Raw genomic sequence first — 21,730 nt, 5'->3', positions numbered from 1 at the left:
ACTCTGACTAATTTACACTATAATAATATATACATAAACATATATTTCTAATAGACCGGATCTCTGTACACATCTACCCAGTTATTCATATTATTATCATTTATCTTAACTATTCTCAACACATTGCTGTCTTTGCCTCTAATCGAATGTTTGTTTATATTAGGTCTATGTTTAAGTGTGTTTGGGTTTATGTTGAAATTGTACTCCGAAAAGTAAAGAAAAACGAAGTCAAATTCCTTGTATGTGTTTATATTTGGCCAATAAATCTGATTCTGATTCTTTCTTTTGCACTTGAAAATATTGTTTAAACCTGGATTCTTTGAGCCACTGTGCGTCTGTGGCGTAAATGCGCTCAAACCGTGCCATGCACTCGCACATAAGAGCCGTTTGACCGATTTACACATTGCGTGCGGACTAACCGCTTCTCGTGACAGTGGGACAGATGCTTCTCAGGCAAATGCTGCCTTCACTGCAGGAAGTGTAACGAAGCAGCACGGCGCATGCTCTGGCACCTCTCAGACAAGAGAAGGATGAACTGTCCGTTGCTGTAAGACGGTAGGTAAAACAATGAAAATATGGAGTAAAAGTAGCAGGTAGTTTGATTTGGACCCAAAGTACACTGCGCGCTTTTCTACAGCCTCCTTGACTCGGGGACGCGCAGGGATGTGCGTGCCGCCGCGCAAACAGACGTCAGCCTGAGTGGATGAAGGAGGGTGAGAAACGCACGCAACTGTCGGTGTACGAGTTGGTGATCCGACCAGGACTGCATAAGCTGAGCTATTTACTGTAGACTTCCTCTGTTTTATCACAGGCAAAGGTCATGTATTCATTTTTTAAACATGGAATAATATCAGCAGAAAGTTTGTCTGTTTCATTCTGTGCGTCGTCCAGTTTAACACTCAGGCTTCTGTTAGTGTAAAAATGAAAGACTTACAGATATGAGTAGTGTATGGTACAGTTTGAGCAGTGTTGAGACTGTTTTGTTCCTTTTTTTTTCCAAAATGATGGTAGCTGATGGATGATTCAATCTTATTGTTTAAGTATATGTACCTTTTTCTGTGTAATTAGTCTCTAACCTTTTGTGAAGTTGGACAGTAGAGTACAATAGATTCGAGTATTACAGGGCAGTGAGATTTTGTTTTCAGTTTTGTAAAATGCCCAGTATAAAACAGTTAAACAATATAGAGATCTAAATAGAAGGGAACTAAGGGTTATTAATGTACAGTATGGATAGAAATATGAAATATAAATATAAGTATAGCCTATATATGGCTTAGTGTAGGACATGTAAGGATATAAAAGTGTATTTATGTCAACTGACAGAGTTTCTAGAGAATTTTCTTTAATCAAATTTTCTCAGTTTAACAGCCTACAACTAATTCCTAATAGTTTGTGACAGGTCTTTTAATCTTTTAGTGTTAACAGAGAATGCACATTTCATTATAATTATAGACTCTGACATGGTTGTTTCACCTGTTGAGTATGCTATAACTATTTTATTGCTGCACATTCATATAAACTCTTGTAAATCAAGGATTTTACTTAAAACTGTCAGATTTGTCATGTCATAAAACAAATTATTGTACAGCATTATACTGTGAGAAAGTCCTGGCCATATGAGGATTATGTCTTCATAAGCCCAGAATGGATTCATTTCTGTGACAGTTGCATGTCAGAGAAAACTGTTGGGGGGGGGGCTTTCGCAGACTCGTATATGTGTCAAGTAAATCGTTCCATATATGTGTGTGTGTGGATGTTAACATGCATGCTCTGCTTCCTCTGCGTGCAGCTCTGTGGGGAGGGGTGATGGAGGGTGCTGAGGTCACTTTGTCTTCAGGGGATCTCATGATGGTAAAGGAAGAGGAGGGGGAGACCAGTGGCAACCAGAAGACTGAAGTAATCCTGCACCTGGAGCCCATCCTGCCTGGGTAAAATGGCACTTATTGTTAAAATGGGACTTTAAATTCATATGTGTCGCAAAATAAACAAGCATTTATTTATACTGTATTTTTGGAAATTCATACGACTGTATTGATGCAAAGATTAATTTTCATTGTGATATTGTTTGCTGTTCATCTTCCTGTTGATAATAGGAGAGCATCTTATGAAATGATTGAGCATCAGTGTGGTTAATTTTTCTTTTATACAACAAACAAAATACCTTTAAATGTAACAATGGTTATTTGTCAAGTGACAATTCATAGTTATTTGACTGTTGAATTGAGAACTATTTAACTACCATTTTGGAAAATCTGATTTTTCTATCACGAGGAAATCTGTCACCCTCTGCAGGGTAAACAGTGACACTGCTGACACTGGGACAACAGTCTTGGCCATAGAGGCTCACCATAGTAAGACCCCCCCCACCACACACATATGCAGACACACTTCTCTAAAATATTATAATAATAACTCATTAACACAGGGCTAGATGCAGTGATATTACACATTTAGATGTATTGTTTCTGTCCTTGAATCCTCAGATGACAGTAAAGCAGAGGGGGAGGAGATCGAGTATGGGTACCCCATCACCTGTGGAGACAGCAGAGCGGTCTTACTGTTTAAGAAGTTTGTTTGTCCTGGAATCAATGTCAGATGTGTCAAAGTGAGTTCAGGTCATGTTTTAACTGTAAATATTTCACCGTTTTGTTGAGTTGTTGAGTGTGACTGGTCACTGATGACATTCTGCAGTCTGTTATTTCTGTAGAAAAGACTGTTGTGATAAATAACAGACTGTTGCTATGTGCATTCCCAACTGTAGAGTCGAACAGAATATCTGATTTTGACTTTCATTTTTATATCAAGAGTTTTGTCAGCATTTTATTTTTTTTGCCTCTACACAGCCTGGCCAAAAACTACCCACACAGATTTAACAAAACAAGCAGGTAAAAGACTTCCATCGGAAAATTATTGCAGTGATTAGTATGTTTTAGATGCAACAGTTTCTTTAGGAGGGAGGAGCTTCATATTTTTCTTAAGCAACCATCAGTTTGATAGAGGGCATAAAGGTTGGAAAATGACAGGATTCATCAGGATGAAATAGTGACAGAGTGGTTCAAGGAGCAAAAGATGTTCACTCATAGAATGGCCTCCATACAGTCCAGACCTGAATGTGACGGAGGAAACTTCACACAGCGGTCCTACTCTCCCATCACCAATACAAGAACTGGTTGAAAAATGAATCCAACTATGGAATTATTTTGACACTGTGTTGCATCTTTTATGCCATGGTGAATGTGTCATGTGGCATCAGACATGTTAAGTCTCAGTAAAGCCACAAATACTTTCATTTTCTGTACAGTTTTTGTTGTCAGTAGCTATGCTAAAGATCTGTTTGGAATCGTCTAAACAAGGTCACAGCTGTCACAGTTTAGTCTGAACTATGGATGAACAAATGGTAAACTTAGCGAGGATACTAACATAGGTTATCACATAATATTATACCTTCATTAGCCACATAATCAAACTTGCACAGGTCGAAAAAATGCTTCAGTTTTAGCATTTAGCTTTTCATTTATGGCTGTTTTTTTTTAACCCTTATTTAACCTGGAAAAAGCTCATTGACATTAAAAATCTCTTTTTCGAGAGTGTCCTGGCCAAGACAGAAGCAGCAGAAGTTGCACAAAATACTGTAGACATCACAGGCATACATTAAATCTTACATACATCATACATCCACACTAAAACTATACATAAAACACAAAAACGGTATGGTATGGTATGGTATGGTATGGTATGGTATGGTATGGTATGGTATGGTTTTATCTGGACAGGGACAGTGCACGACAATGCATTGACCTATAGACAGAGTCAAGAGGAAAGATGTTGGTGCCAGGTTATAGCTGAAGCTAATATCCACCTGTAGTCCCTGGACAGGTTATGTTATTCAGTTTAAATAGGTAGATAAGTAACAGAGTAAATAGTGTATATAGGAGAAAAGACCATTAATATTATACAGATATATAAAGAAAGTAGAACATAGTTCAGTTAGTCAGTTGCAAAACCAAATATACAGTATATCAGTAAACTAAGAACATGCATATAAAACCCCATCAATAATTTAAAAGGTACTACAAGTATATCAACAATGTTCCTTAAAAGCACCTCAAAGCAGAACCTGATTCAATCAGTGGTGAAAACAACAACAATGCTTCTAGTTTTCATCACTTTTATCACTTTATGTCTGACTCACTACTTCCTCTAGTGGTCACATTAGTTCACCTGCCCATCAGTGTAAATATAGTCGTGGAAAAAATTACGAGACCACCCTTTATGTTTTACAATTTCTTGTTCATTTTAATGCCTGGTCCAACTAAAGGTACATTTGTTTGGACAAATATAATGATAACAACAAAAATAGCTCATAAGAATGTAATTTCAGAGCTGATATTTAGCCATTTTCCATGTTTTCTTGATAATAACCAAAATCACTTCAGTTCTTACATCAATATCTATGGCATTGTACTGACAAAAACAGTGCTTTTAGGGATTCCATGTTTTCTTTTCTGCCTGTTTTAGTCACATGATACACACGAGTTAGTACTTGATTGCATAACCATTATTTATGATGACTTTTGATGGTCTAATAATTTTTTCCATGACTGTAGACTCAGTTCATATCTGTATAATCCAATACATTGGTGTTTTTGGCATAACTTAAGATCTCTTTATTTTAATCACTCTAATGAAAATTTCAGGCCATTTTTCAATATTTGAAAATAGAAATATTACATACAGCTATTTAACTGTCAACACATTTAAACCCCATGCATGAAAGGGTTGAATTAAAATCACATGTGTTTTATATTCCACTGCAGTATTTGTTTATGTGATAACCTTTTCTCGGGCAGCCAGACATAATTATTTTTCTTGTTTCTTTGTCTAATTTTATCCTGTTTGTCTTCTCTTTTACAGTTCAATGATCAGCTCATTAGTCCTAAACAGTTTGTACACCTGGCAGGAAAAGCCACGCTGAAGGACTGGAAGAGGGCCATCAGACTGGGAGGGGTCATGCTCAGGTAGACGTATGAAAATACAAGAATATGTCTCTTTGTCTGCTGCTTTGTACAGTAGGTTTAGATGCTGCACAGTTAATATGAATGGCCTTTATGGGATCCTTCACTTTGCTCTGCTGCATTTTAGTTGAAGTGTCACAACTGAAACTGCTCAGCGTTAGTGTTACGCCGTTTTCTCATATAATTTGCACTTGTGTCTGTGTTGGGGTTTGCCAGTACATTCCAGAAGTGGTTGGTAAGCAGCATTATTATAGTAGCAGGATCTGATAACACGCAAGCAAGCTGCTTAGCGATACCTCTCAGCCTTTATCGTGTTTGCACTTGTTCTTGGCGTTACTGTGAGTTATTATACCATCTCGATAGGCAATATCTTTTCTTTTCATTTTCATTGCTCTGGAGGTCACATCAATGCCCTCTGAGTTAAACAAATCTATAGGAACACATTTAATACTTCAACACCTCTCAGCAGCAGTTTAACAAAATTTTCTGTCATATACTCTTCTGTATTCTTCTCCCCATGCAGGAAAATGATGGACTCGGGCCAGATAGATTTCTATCAGCATGACACTGTGTGCAGCAACACCTGCCGCAGCACTAAATTCGATGTGCTGATCAACAGCACTCGGCTTCCTCCAGGGACATCAGTGCAGCCAAGCCCATCATGTCTGGCTCTTGACCCTGTGGGAGGACAGGTGCCTCTTCTGACAGGTAGATTTCACTTGGCGTTTACAGTTTCCACTTTCACTCTCACAGATGCTCAGGATACTCTTATTTATTTATCTTTGTAATGTCACAGACAAAAACTTTAAATGCCACTTGGACTTAGTTTAGCTGTCGTAATAAAGGAGGAATATTCATTTCTGTCATGTGCTTTAGGTGCAAGAGGAAATAAGGTATTAGGAAAAAAAATGTTGAACATCTGCCAGTGAAAACATTCTGATACATTTAATAAAGTAAAAACAATGCAGTGGAAAACAGTTGGATTACCTTGGCAGATTTCTGTCTGCCTACTCACATTTGGTGGTAATATGAGATATTGGTGTGCCGTGTTTATTTTATATCCAATCTTTTTTTCTCTCAGCAGAGGTTTTGCATGATGCAGCAGAAGCAGAGGAGTCTTTGGAGGATAGTTTAACAGCAGAGTGGAGTCCTGGTCCAGCCCGGCCTGTAAACCCTACAAGAGCCAACGGACACACAGCAAAGAGAAAGAGGAGTGACACACCTGGTAAATAGAATGACTACATTAACTACATCCTGTACAGGTAGTTAATTTAACCAAATTTTTACACTGAATTTGACAACTGAATACATTTAGGTTTTAAAATTGGCTATATCTGCATTTAAAAAGTCAAAAATGATGCAAATTGTTAACATCTGAAAGCGAAATCTGTTCACCATTGAACCCGGCTGCAGAACTTAAATGCCAGATTCATTCATAGCCTGTTACCCCACAGTGTCCTACACTGCAGGAAACAACTCAAATGCAGTGCTCCAGTGTGGTTTTTCAAGGCACTTCTGGGTATATTTTCTATTTAGAGATACTGAAATTCTGTTGTTTATTGCAGTTTTTGCGGTTTTGACACATGTACCTCAAGGGAGTCAGTTGTGTTCAATAGCATATTTAATATTTTATTTTATCAGCAGTTCAAGGCCAGTCCTGGTGGTAAATTTATGACTTAATGAGTTCACATAATAATATTCATTGCAGCCTATGCTTCCACTCTCTCATAATCTGTGTCCTTCAAAAGCACAAAGACTATTTACTATTTATCATTTATTTCACTGGGACAGTATACACATATAAACTGAAAACAGCTATCCTTTGGAAGTATCACGGTGCTTATAGGGAATGCTAATTTTTAACACAGGTTGCTTGAAAGGCTTTTATGAATGAATAAAAAGTGAAAACAGTAGGACCAGAACTGATATGAAGCCATAAACCGTACCGAAAATTAAGTACACCACGATGCAGGAGGAGCATATTTATTCACACTACATGTAAAAAGCAGACATGAGCACACATTTGCTGCTGAAGTAACTAGAATTTAGTGGCTCTTTTAAAAGTGCTGAAGTTTGCTGCAAATTTCAATGAACAGGTAGTGAATTCAGAGCGATGCTCCTTTCACAGAAAAAGCTGTCTGAGCAAAAGATGTTTTACAGAATACAGCTTCACGACTGCCACATGAAGCTGTTCTAATGGACAGGAGAGGCTGAGGATAAGTCGGTTTAAACACTGAATTATTCACTTTCCACAATGGAAGTTAATAAAGTTATTGGTGTGACTGTGGATAGCCACCTTGCAGTTGTACAGTAACTTGTGTCATGCCTCCTGCATTCACCTTTGTTGTCACCTCTGATACACTGAGCCAACACGCCTCTGAATCTGCTACGATGGGATGCTCTGCTGTTCTTGCAGACTGGCCTAAAAAACTGCTGACTGTTTGCAGGCAGAGGGTCGCGTCCTCTTGTATTACCGTTCACGCCTTTTGGCATTTCTAGGTGTGGCTATTTCTTGCTACAAGCCAAAGCTTTGATTTAGGGGCTTTTAAAGGTGACCTGATTAGGCATTGTCCCAGCTGGACCACGGTAGGTAAAACAGCCTCAGGTGACCTTTTATGTGAATAGCAAATCACAGCGCCTCACTGCACAAACTGCACTGCTTGTCACAAGGCTTTAAACGAATAGACAACCCTCAGTAAAATACCAAACCCTTAACTACACTCGTCTATCTCCAGAAATGTATTTCTCCCTGTTTATGTTTATTGAAGGCACAGAGGATTTTTTTTCTATTTAGTTTCAGATAGCTATAAATGGGGTTTAGAATATTTTTACCAAATGTATTGCATTTATTCTGCCAGACATTTTAAAGCAAACATGAAAGTGGCTGCATTTCTTGGAAGATAAGATACCAGGCACCTCTGACATTGCATCACTCTAATATATTCAACTTCTGTTTTGCACTGTTTGTATAGACCCCAAGTAATTTTTCACTTTCCGTGTCCTCCTTTTTTTTTTTCTTCTTATAGCACCTGTATTCTGACCCATTTTCCTTTCTACTTCTCTACTGCTATCACCCATTTAACATTCTGTCTCCAAGAGCCGCACCTTTCCTGCCTCCTCTATCTTTTTATGTCTTTTCCATTGTTTTTCCAACTGTGTGACTTCATGCCATGGCTCCCTTTACTTTATCACCTTCTGTGTTGTCCCTATTGCATCTAATCTCTTTCACTCCATTGGATGCATAGGACCCATATCTGTCAGTACTTTCTCTTTGTTACAATGAATGTTAAATTAATACAGATAAAAAAGAAAAAAAAAATCACACTGTTGCCAACTTATCATAAGAGTCTCCTATCTAACTGACATTGTCTAGATGGAGTGTTGAACCTGTGGAAATGTGTGGCGGACTCTGGACTCATGGGAGAGGTCTTGTCCAGTCTCCAAACTGAATTATTAGCCACTTTTAAAGGAGTGGAGGTTCGCTGTGAAAAGACCAAATTACAGGAGAAAGGTGAGTTTTCTGAACTGGGACTCAGCTAGCATTGATTTTACTCAAATCCCAGTCAAGTTAAAAACTGCAAAATTAACTTTTAGTTTTTGGATGATATTCATGGACATTGATTTGTTTTTTTAAAGTTTGATTTCAAGTCCTGCACAAATTGGTTTGGAGTTTCCCAGCCTTATTTCTGACTTTGATTCCTTTTTTTTTGTTTGTTTTTTTTGTTTTATCAGATGCCATCATACTTAATTCCTTGTGTGAGATGTTTGGACTTCTAGAGTCAGTGAAGCAAGCTGTGGAGCTGAGGCGCAGTCATAATGAAGAGAACAAAATCCATAACAATATTTATGGTGAGGCATCTGCTTAGAACAACATACAGCTCTACATACGCATACAGTAATATCCCAGTGGGCATTGTTAACGAATATTCTGTTTTTCCTTAGTGTTGGATGAAACCTTGGAGGCAACTTTCAAACCCACATCCTCAAAACATCCACGAAATCAACGTCACAGTCCATCAAACGACCAAACCCTAAACGCCACCAGCTCAGTCGTCCAGCCTTTCTCTATTATCGGTTTGTCTGCCGCATCATTGGCAGAGCGTGGTATCAACCCTCTGCACTTCACCCATTTCTCTGCCTGCATCTCCGCCGGGCAGGATGCTGGACAGCCCCTGCAGATGACTGACAGACTGATGGACGGGGACAGCCGAGGGGTCAAGTTGGAGAGGAAGAATGATCAAAGCGAGACGGGGAACCGTGAAAAGAGTCACAGGAGACAGGAGGGCGTAAAGAGAGAAGACACCTCAGGGATCTACAAAGAAGCTCAACAAAGGACTGTTCAGTTTCATGAAGACCCTCACCTTAAAGATGAGGAAATGAAGAATGACAGCGTGCATGACATTCACAAGGTGGTTGTACTTAAAAAAGCATTAAAGAAACATAAAACAAAGTGAGACAAGGTGCACCCCTTAGGGATACATTAGGACTAAGCGGTGGGACGTGTCTGACACTAAAACCAGACTAAAAGAAGAAGAACACCTACTTATTACTGTGTGTTGGTCATACAGTTCAGTACTGGAATAGGCTCCACACATATATTCTGTGATTCTTTGCAGTGGATTTACAGGCGCAGATGGATTTCAGTGAGATTTTAAAGAAAACATTCAAGGAGATAGTTTTGGAAATTCTTTTATACAATTTTGTCAAAGCTATAACACATACAGCAGGTCTTCCATGTTTGCAGGCTGTACTTTGGGAAACCTGGGAAAGTTTGGCAGAACTCTGTAAAAAAAAATGCTACATTTCTGCCCAAAGATTTCTTTAAGACGTCTGTAAATATCATATTGGATTTTAGTATTTGGTTACCCTTGTCAAAGAGTTATATATGACATATTCCCAGGTATTTGTGACAGGTTTGTCCTTATTCTTTTATAGTTATATTTCTAAAATCTCATTTGTAAGTGAAAATACTTTGTGAGTTTCAAGTGTGTGTTGCTTTTGTATAATTTGCATTTTATAATATATATATATATATATATATATATATATATATATATATATATATATATATATATATAATGTCACTCAGGCATGTATGTAGCTTTGTAATAATGCCTGAGAATTGACACAAACCATGCACCAGACACTGCTTGAAGGAAGGATTATTCTTTAGTGAAATTAGAATGAATACTGTATAAATGAAATCTTGTTAAGATGGGATGTTCCTTCAAACATGCCATGGTTTCATTAAATTTGCTGCAATACATGAAACTGAAAGTAATATGTTTAACTTCTGTTAAACAATAAGTTGTGCACATAAAAAGATGATGTAAAGGGTAATATTTGGAAATTATTATATAAGATAATGAATAAAGTCCTTCCAGTTTAAAATTTAACAGGAAGTTTTTTAATTTGTGTTCAAGAGCGAACTTTGCACTACAACATTTTTACTTCTCTCTCAATTGCTTTAATCTGGTTGAATAAAAGCACAAGATGCTGATTGTTGTTGACTCTGCAGACAGGAAGAATGGTTATTACAGGAAACCAACATTAATACAGTGCAATTTGATTTCAGATTCCTTTTAATTCTTCTGTGAAGCCTCATGGTGAGCTGTTTTCCTTTTATAACATGATTCTTGATGCATCATGCCAATTTAATTTATAAAAACAGAAATTCATAAGTAATTCATCAGAAACTCTAACAGAAGATGTTCTGTGCTCGGTTGGTTCAATTAGCGAGCATGCTATACAGTCATCAACTCCACTAATATGAAATTATTATTGTTTTGTCTACTTCAACAACCAACACAGACTTTTTTTTTTTTTATCATCAAACTCCCTTTCACAGGTGTAACTGTTAACGCTAATCATGGCCATTAAGTCAAACTGCGACAGCTAAATGGAACGGAAGAAATAGTTACAGCTGTGTTTATCTGCCGTGACAAAAATGTGTTGTAACAGTCTAGCTTTTACTTAGAAGGACATCATGCCTCTCAATATTTATTCAAGCACTGGCTCATGATAGACACTTTTGACCAACCTTTAGTTATTCCCCCAAAAGCTGTAACAATCACAACACTACCTGTGTAGATGTAGTTATTTGTTGGGGGGTTATGAGTGGCAGCTGATGAAATACTTGATAAATACCTTTGATCATGGTTTAGCTGTCAGTGTTTCTGCTAATGCCTGTCACATTGCTGAATTCAAACAGTGTTTTTGCAACATGTGTAAGTTTGTCTCAAATTAAACTGTCATACAACTGAACAGGCTCAGGCCAAAACACTTCCTTGTTTAAATAAATTGGCACCTTGCGTCTAGAATACCAGGGTGCAAAATGGCTACCATGCATCAAGCAGGTGTAATTACAGGTGTTAGCTTGACATACGCTGTGCTCCTTTGGTTAAATTAAGTAATTTGCTGAGCAATCCATCGTTCATCTGTCATTCGGGGCTAACAACATTAGAGACTGAGATGTGCGCTGATGTTGGAAGCTTTAGATGTGTGTGTTGGCCCCCTTTAATTTAATCCACAGCTGTAATGTTCACACACGACAACAAAATGAATGATGAATAGCCTTCGTAATGGCATCTTGATGCAATTGGGCTTCCTGGAGCCACAGCTAAATGTGTGAGCCCAGCCATGTTTTAACAGCAGGTTGGTTCATGCAGGGTACTGGCTGCAACATCAGCAAGATGTTAAGCTTCAGAGGTGACTCTCCAAATCCCACACTGTAATTAGATATAAAGGGACACCTTGTAGCACATGGTTAAAACACAATTCATACTGAACTACACCATTTTAATTGTTTTACACATGCTCTGCAGAAACATGAAGTGCTAGAGAAGCTTGTGATATTTCAATTTCAAGTTTCAATAAATATATCAATGCAAGAGTGAGATAAAATTCATCTGTATCTGCTGTATATATATATGTATCTGAGAGTGACTTCTGGCAAGCATTCAACACATGAGCAGCTTTGCACACAGAATACACACAGAATACATAACTACATCAAATGCAAATTCAGGGCAACATGACAGAGTATCTAATTTATGGAGAAATATGCTTTGCACCTGTCGCAAGGAGGTATGAAACTATGGCCTCTTTCTTGTTCTCTGTGAGTCTGATCCAACTTGTAAAACAGAACTTAACAGAAGGTGACAAAACAACATGGTGTCACTTTTTCTTTAGAATATATTATGCAAGGATGAAGTATTCAGACCTCATATAAAATTAGATGATGTGATTCTTAGAAGGACACATAGTGACAGACTACAGATTTACTTTAAAACAAAGCCATGCAGGTTAAACCTTTAACCCATTAAGACCAAACATCCACTGTTGATGAAAAGCATCTACTGATTTAAGCTGTTAAATAACTTCTGATCCACTAATCCTATCTATCTATGCAAATAATTGGGATAAAATAAAATTTTTCGTCTTTTTATGGTCATCAGATATGACCCATTTGGACGTTCAGAGGCTCCGTAGTGAACGTGGAAACACTGTCATCTTCTACAACATTGATTCACCAGTAAAACTCACAGAGTTGGATCAATGACAGTAGATGGACACACTGGGTTTATATTCAGTTATTGATAGATTTGCTTAAAAGTACATTTTTCTTTAATTTTCTCTGTTTCTGATATAAAAACACTCAACTTTAATCTGAGCTTTTATGAACATCTACACGATCAGGAAATTAAATAAAAGAAAATACTTGATTTTCACTGAAAAAAAAACCAAAATACAGAGGAAAATATTACAATAAATGGTGATAAATTGCTTAACAAAAGGTTAAATAGAAAGAAAAAAATCATTTGGGAACTGACACAAAAGTCACACTGGGTCTTTATGAGTTAATTATGAGTATTCTCTGATTGTTGTTGGACTCCTATTTCTTTACCTTTGCAGCTGGATAGATGGTAATGTCTGTCAGGGACTACAGGACAACAAACATGAAGCAACTTCATATGAAACTGAAGACAAAGAAACAAGAAGGCGTCTTGTGCACACAAATTGCACTTATTTTTGTCACTGACGATGACTGCGCATTGACCTACATTCATCATCCAGCACTTAACCACAAAAAAAGTTTCATTCCTGTAATAACTAACCTCAGTCTGTAATAGGATGTAATCATTTAACCCAGTGCATCACAGCTTTTGGGGGGCTAAAACTAAACAATATGACAGTTTATTTTATTTTAGTAAGGACCTTCTGTGATGTCATGCATCCCTTTTTTTTCTTACCTCAGCCATTACTGTACACCTGACCCCAGCCATAACCTTCACCATATCTGATTTTAGACTTTTGAATCTTTTATCAAATATTAAACTTTAAACACTTCCTTTTGAAAAAGTGGAGAAGAAAGTCCACAGTTTTAGATATTAAACTCCTGCTGGTCCATCACACAGAGAGAGAGAGAGAGAGAGAGAGAGAGAGAGAGAGAGAGAGAGAGAGAGAGAGAGAGAGGAGAGAGAGAGAGAGAGAGAGAGAGAGAGAGAGAGAGAGGAGAGAGAGAGAGAGAGAGAGAGAGAGAGAGAGAGAGAGAGAGAGAGAGAGAGAGAGAGAGGAGAGAGAGAGAGAGAGAGAGAGAGAGAGAGAGAGGAGAGAGAGAGAGAGAGAGAGAGAGAGAGAGAGAGAGAGAGAGAGACACTCATAGAGGTAAGTTGGTTTTGCTTGGCCGACGCTTGCGTACCACAGTGCCGTTGCGGTGCGCAGCCGCTTGGAGGCGCCCTGTTCATACTGTTTGTGCGTAAAAGAGGAGGCTGGAAAGGAAAAGTGCGTTTGAGAAAGAAATCTCTCCCCTGAACTGTTTACCCTGACGTCAGTTTGCAGAACTAGCTCTGCCCTGTCTCCTGTCTCAGCGGCTGTGAAACTCCACTCAGTGAGAACCGGAGGAATAGATGGGCTCGGCTCTACAGCTTTTACGCACCCGGACCCCACGGAGTGAATGAAATGATTTCCTCTTCTACACATTCAAAGTGGACTAAAACAGCTTCACGATGAACACCTGCGCCTTTCTGTTGATTTTGACTGTTCAGATCTACGCCGATGGCATTGAGGGGCCAACAGGTAAGACATTTGTTTATCTCCATTATCTTAAAGCACTTGGGAAGTTTTCACGCGTGGATAAAACTCCACTTAAAGCAAATCTGGAGCGAGTCTGGTGGGGATGATAACTTTATGTTCCTGTTCTCCTTTCACGCTGCTCCGTGGATCTCCATCTTACTATGACTATGTAGTGGGATATCTTTACGCATTGCAACGTGAAAACAAAACAAAACAAAAAAAAGTAAATCTGCAAGAACTTTGACAGAATTTGCCTCAACTTTTCTCGTTTTTGTGCCAGCGCCCTTTTAAATATTCTGGATCTTTTGGAAAGGACTGTGTCTGGGTGCCATTTCCCAAAACAACCCAATCCACTGCGCTATACGCTGCTTTCTGCTTTTTGTTATCGCATAAACATATTTAAAAGCTGCTAGGTAACCCAGATGATTTGTGGGAAAAGTTGCAAACCTGTTTATTCAGGACGACAGTTATCCATAAAACACAATGAGCGACACTCCCACACCATCTAAGACAATATATCCTGTATTTGTGCGCGTAAATCTCGTGGTGCCTGATCTGTGGTGACAGTCTCCAACCTGGAGCTGCTCCATATTGGCCTCGTGTTGCATATTTGTAGATTGAGTCACTCCTTTAAAAGTTTACATCCTAATAATTATCATGTCTGCTGCAGTAGTGGGTCCAGATATCAGGGATTGGAGCTTTCCTTTATGGGAGATCAAGCTGGATATTTGTCTTGGTGTATTGAAAGCTGCTCTTTCTCTATTGTTCAGCTGTAAAAGCCATGTTCATGCTCCTGAATCAGATCTGAATTTAACCAACTGAGTATAATTATATGGGTTGAAATGTTTAATTGTTTTGGAGAGATGGCTTTGTTTTCTTAAAATTCCTTTTTTTTTTTTTTTTTTGTGGATATTACACTGAGAGGTTTCCAGTTAAAGGGGTAATAATTGTGCAGTTCCTCCAGTTGCTTCATGGAAATGAAGACAGGTGCTTTTTTTTTGGGTTTCATTTTCCATTATGATTAGTAAATCTATCAAAATTGTCATTCATCCAGACACAGATATTGATAGAAAGACAGATTTTTTGAATGCATTTGACGCAGACCTTGTTCTCTTGTCTCTTTTCCTTTCATTGTCATTTATGTAATTGATGTGCTGTATTTTGTTTTGTTTTTTTTTCTCTAAAAGCTGTATTGAGCTGGGCCTGTTGGTCACACAGTCTCACACATACACACACACATACACACATATACACACACATATATTTGCATATTTTTCCCATGTAAATGACAAAATGAGTGCAAAAAAGCAGCAGTATTGATAACCTGCACACTGCAGCTGCTTTGACACTGAATAACAATGTACCTCAGTGTTAGTCACATGCATGTGATTGAATAGAATTAACAGATATCACAAGGTAATCTGACTTGATATTTTGATATTATTCATTCCAGAGTGCCAGTTTTTTTTTTTTTTTTTTTTTTTTTTTTTTTCGTGCTTGCCAGTGCTAGTGTTTTATGGGAAATTCCTTAACACATGAATATAGTGTGTATCTCAAGATGCCACAACACTAACTAAAAATAGAAAAAAGATTAAACAAAACAAAACCATGCAAGCTGAATGTGTATTGTTTAGAGCTGAATGGAGCAGATCATTAAGAGGAATGGGCTGAGACATATGAAGGATTAAATCACACACAGGTAATTAAAACAGCTGAATGGAACAGTGATGCTTCACTAAAGCTGCGTGAGAGAGTCTGTCAACAAAAATTTACATGGTGTCAGTTTTTTAGTTTGTTAACTGGAGTGTTTCAAGCCTGGCCATCTGTGCTTTTTACCTTCCCATTAGTTGCAAATAGTTGCTGTTTTTTTTTTTTGGTGCTTCTCCTGTACGTGACTGATCCCTTGGCCGGACTCCTTTCATGCTTCTCCAGCTGCCCAGTAGAAGAACTGAAAGGCTTTAAATGCAACCTTGACTCCCACAATCTTCACAGTGTCTCTTTTGATTAACACACTTCATTTATGTGAAGACCACACCTTAACCTTGAATGCTTAATAAACGTTAAGGCTCTGCACTCCGGTGGGGATTTCTTGCCTTTTTTACCCGATCAAATCCATATTTCCCATAACTCTTTCTAATGCCGTCTTCGGTCCAGGCTGTCAGGTTAGGGGAAGTGAAATTATTAGAGGTTATGAAATATGGAGCCTCTGTGCTGCACTGGACTGACTGTAGGGTGGCTGATAAGGGGGAGAAAAAAATCACATCCGCATTATATTTGCTTGATACAGAGATGCTGTGAACATAAAAGTCCAGTTCAGGCTGTGTTTCCCAGAGCGTTTCCTTCATGGGATAAAGCCCAATCTGACACTTTCAGTCCTCTTATGGGAATAGGATGGATGTTCACTTACCATCTGTCTCCTCTATTAGCAGTGAATGTTGTCAACTGAGTGGTGTAATTATCCTGTGTCTCATGACTCATTTCCCAGTTTGATCTAAAGTTAAGGCAGAATATCCTTTTTGCTTATTGCAGTGAATAAGATACCACTTAGATCGAGATGAAAAGGACTATGAAGCAGAGAGTGTCTGGTTAAAGCATGGCATGGAATGAATAATACTTCAGTGCTGGAAGCTGATAGCTGCATAAACATATGCAGCAGCTTTTGGAAAGGTTATATAGGACCACCAGCAGATAAGGTCACTAGAGAATAAACATGTTAAATGATAGAACAGTTATCCAAGCAAAGGTTACCAGCATAGTAGCAGAAATCTTTTGATATGATACATATATTAATCTTTATTGCAATAGGATGAGAAAAGTGCTTCTAGGAGAACTGTCATGAAGAGTAGACATGGCATGCATTAAAAGTAATGTGCATTTGTATTTGCATCACAGACCCTGTAACATGTTTATACTTTTAGTGGAATCTTTGTAACGAAATTAATATTTGCATAAATCAGTGAAAAATGATACAGAAATTGCCACAGGATTGTTTAGGCAAAGAAATTAAGTAAAAAGAACAAAGCTGGGCAGTAGTATTATGCACTATATTCTTTATCACAATGAATATAATTATCGAGATATTTATATTTCTGATTTTCACTAAAATACTTACAAAGTGCTCATTTTTGCTCAATTGTAGGGATATATATTGCTTTTCAGGTGTCAGTTTGTGATTGTGACTGAGTGTAAAACCATAAATAATCCTCTGCTTTCTTTCTGTTTCCTCTTTCCCTTTACACTTAAAAGAAGCAATGATTTGATCCTTTAATGCAAAGATCATTGAACATCATAAACATAATATTTCCGTACATAAATGTATAGATATTTTCTTACAGCTCTAACAGTGATACTGACACACGGATACATGGAGAGATGAAACACAGGAAAGAAAGAAGGTCTTCTTGTGTAGAGGACAAAAAACTATTTATTACATGAAAACAACATCTAATATTACATTTCTGTCTTCAAAGGAAATGTCTCGACACTATTTAAATATGCCTACAGTGCCAATTTAAATGTTCTTTTATTTCAAAGGTTCATTACTGTTGTATTATTCATGTCACGGCTCCTATTTGTAGCTGTTACACTTTGGGTTTTGAGAGTCCATTAAATGGGATCACTCTTATATTTACCGAATCGAATGGACAAAAGAGCCAGGGATGCATTCATGAATTGTTGTTGGTAGAAAATGAAGTCATGTAGAAAATGTAGCCTTTTACTGCAGAGTTGCAGTGAATCCACAAAGTGGAAGCGTTCCCTGCAGGAGCCAGGCCACCATCTGCGGATTGAGGGTGAGGGGCGGCAGGGATTGGGTCTAAGTCAGACTGTCTCTTCCTGAAAAGACTGGTTGATTTCCATCTATGTGGGATCACGGGCAGCAATTCAGAGAGCAGATGGAAAACTTTGCAATGAGGAGGGTGGGGATTGGAGGGGAGAAAGAGAAAGAGCAAGCGAATGACAGTGGGATTTATTCCCATCGAGTGTCAGGATGTTTTGTTTTCATATGAGGCCACAGCAGGACTTTGCTGGCCTGAGGGTGCTGGCCATTTTGCCGTCCACACTCGTGTGTGATTAAACAGGGCGCTTATGAGAGCCGTCGCCTGCTCTGCAGCCTGCAGTCTCTTTCTGTCTCTGATGTATTGTCATTTGGGGCTATGTGGAGACAAGCCAGCCCCCAGTTGGCTTTCTCATCAGAAAGCCTGGAAAATGAAATATATCCAATTGCTGTATGTGTTCAAGGAATTCTGTTGGACGCCAAGTGCAGTGATTGGTGCTCTGCATAACTGTGAGCACATGTCCAGTCTGGGGGCCCCTCTGTGTTCAGCTGGTCTCATTGCTCATTGTTTTATGATGCATCCTACCATGATGCATCTCAGTTTGTGTTGCTGAGTATGCACAGATTTCCTCACGTTGCATCTTGTGATTGCTGTGCTTAATTAATCCTGCTGTGCATTTTCCGTTCTCATTAATGTACTTTTCCTAAATCAGCTCTGTGTGGAAAAACTTCAAACCTTGTTTTTTTGTTTAAGTTTGTGTTAGTCATAACCTACGGAGTCAAGCAGAGGATTGTTTGCTCTTCATTAAAGGTCAAGTACAGGTTGAGAGCCATGTTTCTGTGGCTGCAAAAGAGCAGGTTGTTGCCTTTTGAGAGCGGGGCAATGTTTGGATCTGCTGCATGTCTCCTCTGCCATTTAGCCCAGCCCTAATCTGTGTGCTTCATATCACATCTTTGTGGTCCATTCTGCAGGCCAACAAAGAGCTCTGAAAGGAAGCATTCGTAAGGAAAACGGACAGATTGGAGATAATTACACATGACAGTTACTATCCCGGCCTGGTTTCTTTTATTATAAATACATTATTTAGGGGTCAGGAATCAGGACCACAAGTCCACAAGAACAACAAAAGTGAATTTCCTACTTCAGAAGAGTTAAATGAGCATGGAACATTACACAATGGGCCACTCGGGAAATTAGCATGGCAATAGCTCACTGATGCACGTTTTCATTAGAATTAAATTGACAGCCATATAATTGTTAAGCTCTGTAAACCTACTTTGTTCAAATACTCGGAGTGAGTGTCTACTCTTTTATTCTGCCATTCTGTGTTTCATTGAACACAAGAGAATATCTATTTTTCTTCCTGTTTAATTTTTCTGGTGTTTTGGCCAAGCTCCTCAAATGTGATTTACAATAAGCATATTCCATTTCTTTTTCAAGCCATGCATAGACCACTGCTTTAATTTGAAGCTTGCACTGTGTGTTGTATGCAATGAATGTTTTAGCATACTGATGAAAGTACAGTATATGAGTGAGTGCGTTGGTGCATTTACAGTTTGTGTGTGTGTGTGCATGTGTTAATCAGTGTCCTTCATTAGCATCTGTGCCTGCAGTTAGAGCAGGAAGACAGGCGTTTTAGTCTTGCCATGCAGGAAGGTCCTACGCCGCGGAGTGACTCAGCCCTGACACTGATGCGAGTCCAGACTGAAGCTGCCACCGCTGCGGCTCTTCAGGGTTTCTATGACACCTTCTAGTGCCTTGGAAGAGATGCCAAGATTGAGAGATTTACAGTCAGTGGCCTGCCTTGGCCTGTCTCTTCTCTGACACTCCTCGGCAACAGCGAGAGTGCTGCTGGCTCCTCAACTCTCTCAGCCAGGTGTTATTAATGTGGTATTGATCTTTCAAACCCCGGCAAGTCCATTTTACTTAAATTTGATCAAAGTGGCATCCTGCCTGTGGCTTGAAAATTTGATGTAGGGGCATGAATTAGCCAGCCAGCCAGGACTTGCATGATGTAAGGGGGTTACTGCAGTGAAATTTAAGCAGTATTGTGTGGAGGAAAGGACAGAAAAAGTAGAAATCCTCTCAAACATGAAAAAGTGAGTATGGAATCCAGATTTCCATAAGCAGCCTCTATATTTTTAAATCAGCTGCAAAATATTTTTGTTGACGTACAAATCTAAAATTAAAGGATTATTATAGTCATTATCACTTAACAGCATATGTCTGACTCAAATAATAGACACAGAAATTTATCATTCGACACAGATGGTCCAGTTTACAGCTTAGATATAAAGGAAGGAAGCCTGCATAGCTTGAACACACATACAGATGTGTAATTATCCAACAAAGAAATAAGCAGAGCTGGGAGTTGCGCCTTTTCAGTGCTTGTGTTTTCTTCCCTGAGGTAGCAAGCTCCAGACTGCAAAAATTGGGTCTGCAAGACTGATGCTGCGAGTGCTGCTCCTTATCCCTACCCAGAGGAAAGAAAGCCTCCTGAGCAGTTTATATTTAGCCCACTGGCCGTGTTTCAGTTCTTTACCTTTCCCTGTGTCAACAAATTCACAGCCAGATTCTTTACATGTCTTCTGTGGGAGCGTGAAACAAATGCTCGGGTCATGGGAGTCAGAGTTCAGGATTAGGCCAGGATTGTGGTTTCTGAGATCTGACCCGTTGTTGAGCTGCCTGGAGTCATCTCCATATGACGCCTCCAGTGAAACCTGAACCGTTGATGGCCCTTAAAAAGTCAAAACAGCCTCTTCAGGACATTTTTCAACCTGCTTGTTTACTGGGTGCAGTTGTTATTTGTGTTTGTGCCATGACTTATGCCCTGAAAGGGGAAGTGGTGTTTCTAGTTTGAATTCTCTTTGGGCTTAGAAAAATATAATTTCACAGACCGAGCCATGAACCCGATCACACTGATATATCTCACACTTATTAAACAGACACTCTTTCACATAAACTTTATTAGGACAGTGGAAATTGAAAGACATTAAAGTGTAACAGAGCATGGATAATGTCTAGTGTGCTGACTTAAAAGAGCACAGTATTTGAGACCCTCACAGCGTGAAATTTAACTAAAACTGTGCTTTTTAAAGAATGCCGTATCTTGTCATTTATATACTGTGGCTTCGGCTTCAACATTGCGTTAGACCCCCCTCCCCTGTTTGTTCCTTTCTACCGAATGTTAGGCATTTTGTCTCTCTTTTCCTGCAGTCCCCTGGCACAGCGGTGACACTCCGCTGTGACAGCTGCTGTTACTGGTGGGTTATGGGTAGGTCATGGCAGCTGTGGTAGCACAGGTGTCAGCTGGCAGCATGACAGTCAACAAGCTGAGTTCAAACTTGTTGAAGACATATATGAGGAAGTTAATGTAAAGGTAGGCTTTCTAACATTGATGTAATGGTGATGATTTGACTTTCACTATAATGAGGCTTTCAGGGTGGAACCTATGGTATTAAAAACATCACACTCACCTTAACTGGAATTGCATGGTTTTCACAATAGCATTGCGAATGTTGCAAACGGTTTCATCACAGCTCCATGTGGGGAAAATCACCCCGTAGACTGCAGGTTTTAGTAGAATAAAAACTTCAGAAAGTTTTGTTATTATTTGTGAATGCACACAATCCTTATTTTACTCTGGACTGCAGCCCCATTGAACCACTATCTTATTTAAATGTAAATAGAAACAGTAGATATGCAGAGTAGGTGAGCGTGCTATAATATGCCTGCGCACATGGTCTCTGACCGCCGGTTGAGTTGAAAAGCTTTTGTCAAGTGATAGAACTAAAGAGAGTTCGGGAACTCAGCCGACTTTGGACGCTTTCTGATTCAGATTCAGGTGTTGAAGTGAGACAGAAC

At 38.9% G+C, this 21,730-nt stretch overlaps 2 protein-coding genes across 6 annotated transcripts in view; both read left to right on the top strand.

The window, feature by feature from the left end:
• The first annotated feature begins 427 nt into the window (after positions 1 to 427).
• Positions 428 to 9,667, top strand: LOC115436444 (glucocorticoid modulatory element-binding protein 1-like). 2 transcript variants are annotated; one of them, XM_030159330.1, is made up of 11 exons: positions 441 to 555; positions 638 to 713; positions 1,790 to 1,928; positions 2,293 to 2,351; positions 2,484 to 2,605; positions 4,915 to 5,018; positions 5,539 to 5,723; positions 6,097 to 6,240; positions 8,389 to 8,526; positions 8,748 to 8,864; positions 8,958 to 9,667. In XM_030159330.1, exons 2-11 carry the CDS (start codon positions 704 to 706, stop codon positions 9,467 to 9,469), a joined length of 1,530 nt encoding a protein of 509 aa, XP_030015190.1. In that variant the 5' UTR covers positions 441 to 555; positions 638 to 703; the 3' UTR covers positions 9,470 to 9,667. The 2 variants fall into 2 exon arrangements, with proteins under 2 accessions (XP_030015191.1, XP_030015190.1); XM_030159331.1 differs by lacking the exon at positions 638 to 713 and having other exon boundaries at positions 428 to 555.
• A 4,171-nt stretch (positions 9,668 to 13,838) lies between these two features.
• ptprub (protein tyrosine phosphatase receptor type Ub) overlaps positions 13,839 to 21,730 on the top strand; it is a 222,130-nt gene continuing 214,238 nt past the window's right edge. For all 4 annotated transcript variants that reach the window (XM_030157990.1, XM_030157989.1, XM_030157988.1 and 1 more), the window contains exon 1: positions 13,839 to 14,093. In XM_030157990.1, the coding sequence (XP_030013850.1) occupies positions 14,024 to 14,093 (70 nt within the window). In that variant the 5' untranslated portion in view covers positions 13,839 to 14,023. The remainder of the gene's footprint in view (positions 14,094 to 21,730) is intronic.

Source organism: Sphaeramia orbicularis, chromosome 16 (genome assembly GCF_902148855.1).
Source record: "Sphaeramia orbicularis chromosome 16, fSphaOr1.1, whole genome shotgun sequence".
In the NCBI taxonomy this organism is placed as follows: Eukaryota; Metazoa; Chordata; class Actinopteri; order Kurtiformes; family Apogonidae; genus Sphaeramia; species Sphaeramia orbicularis.
Note: the sequence above shows the minus strand (reverse complement) of the source record. Positions and strands in the feature narration are given on the sequence as shown.

Bases quoted from the DNA above. Each gene is read 5' to 3' on its own strand.
- LOC115436444 (XM_030159330.1), top strand. The intron at 2,352-2,483 runs GTAAGACCCCCC...TTGAATCCTCAG, and splicing joins GGCCATAGAGGCTCACCATA to ATGACAGTAAAGCAGAGGGG. The intron at 8,527-8,747 runs GTGAGTTTTCTG...TTGTTTTATCAG, and splicing joins GACCAAATTACAGGAGAAAG to ATGCCATCATACTTAATTCC.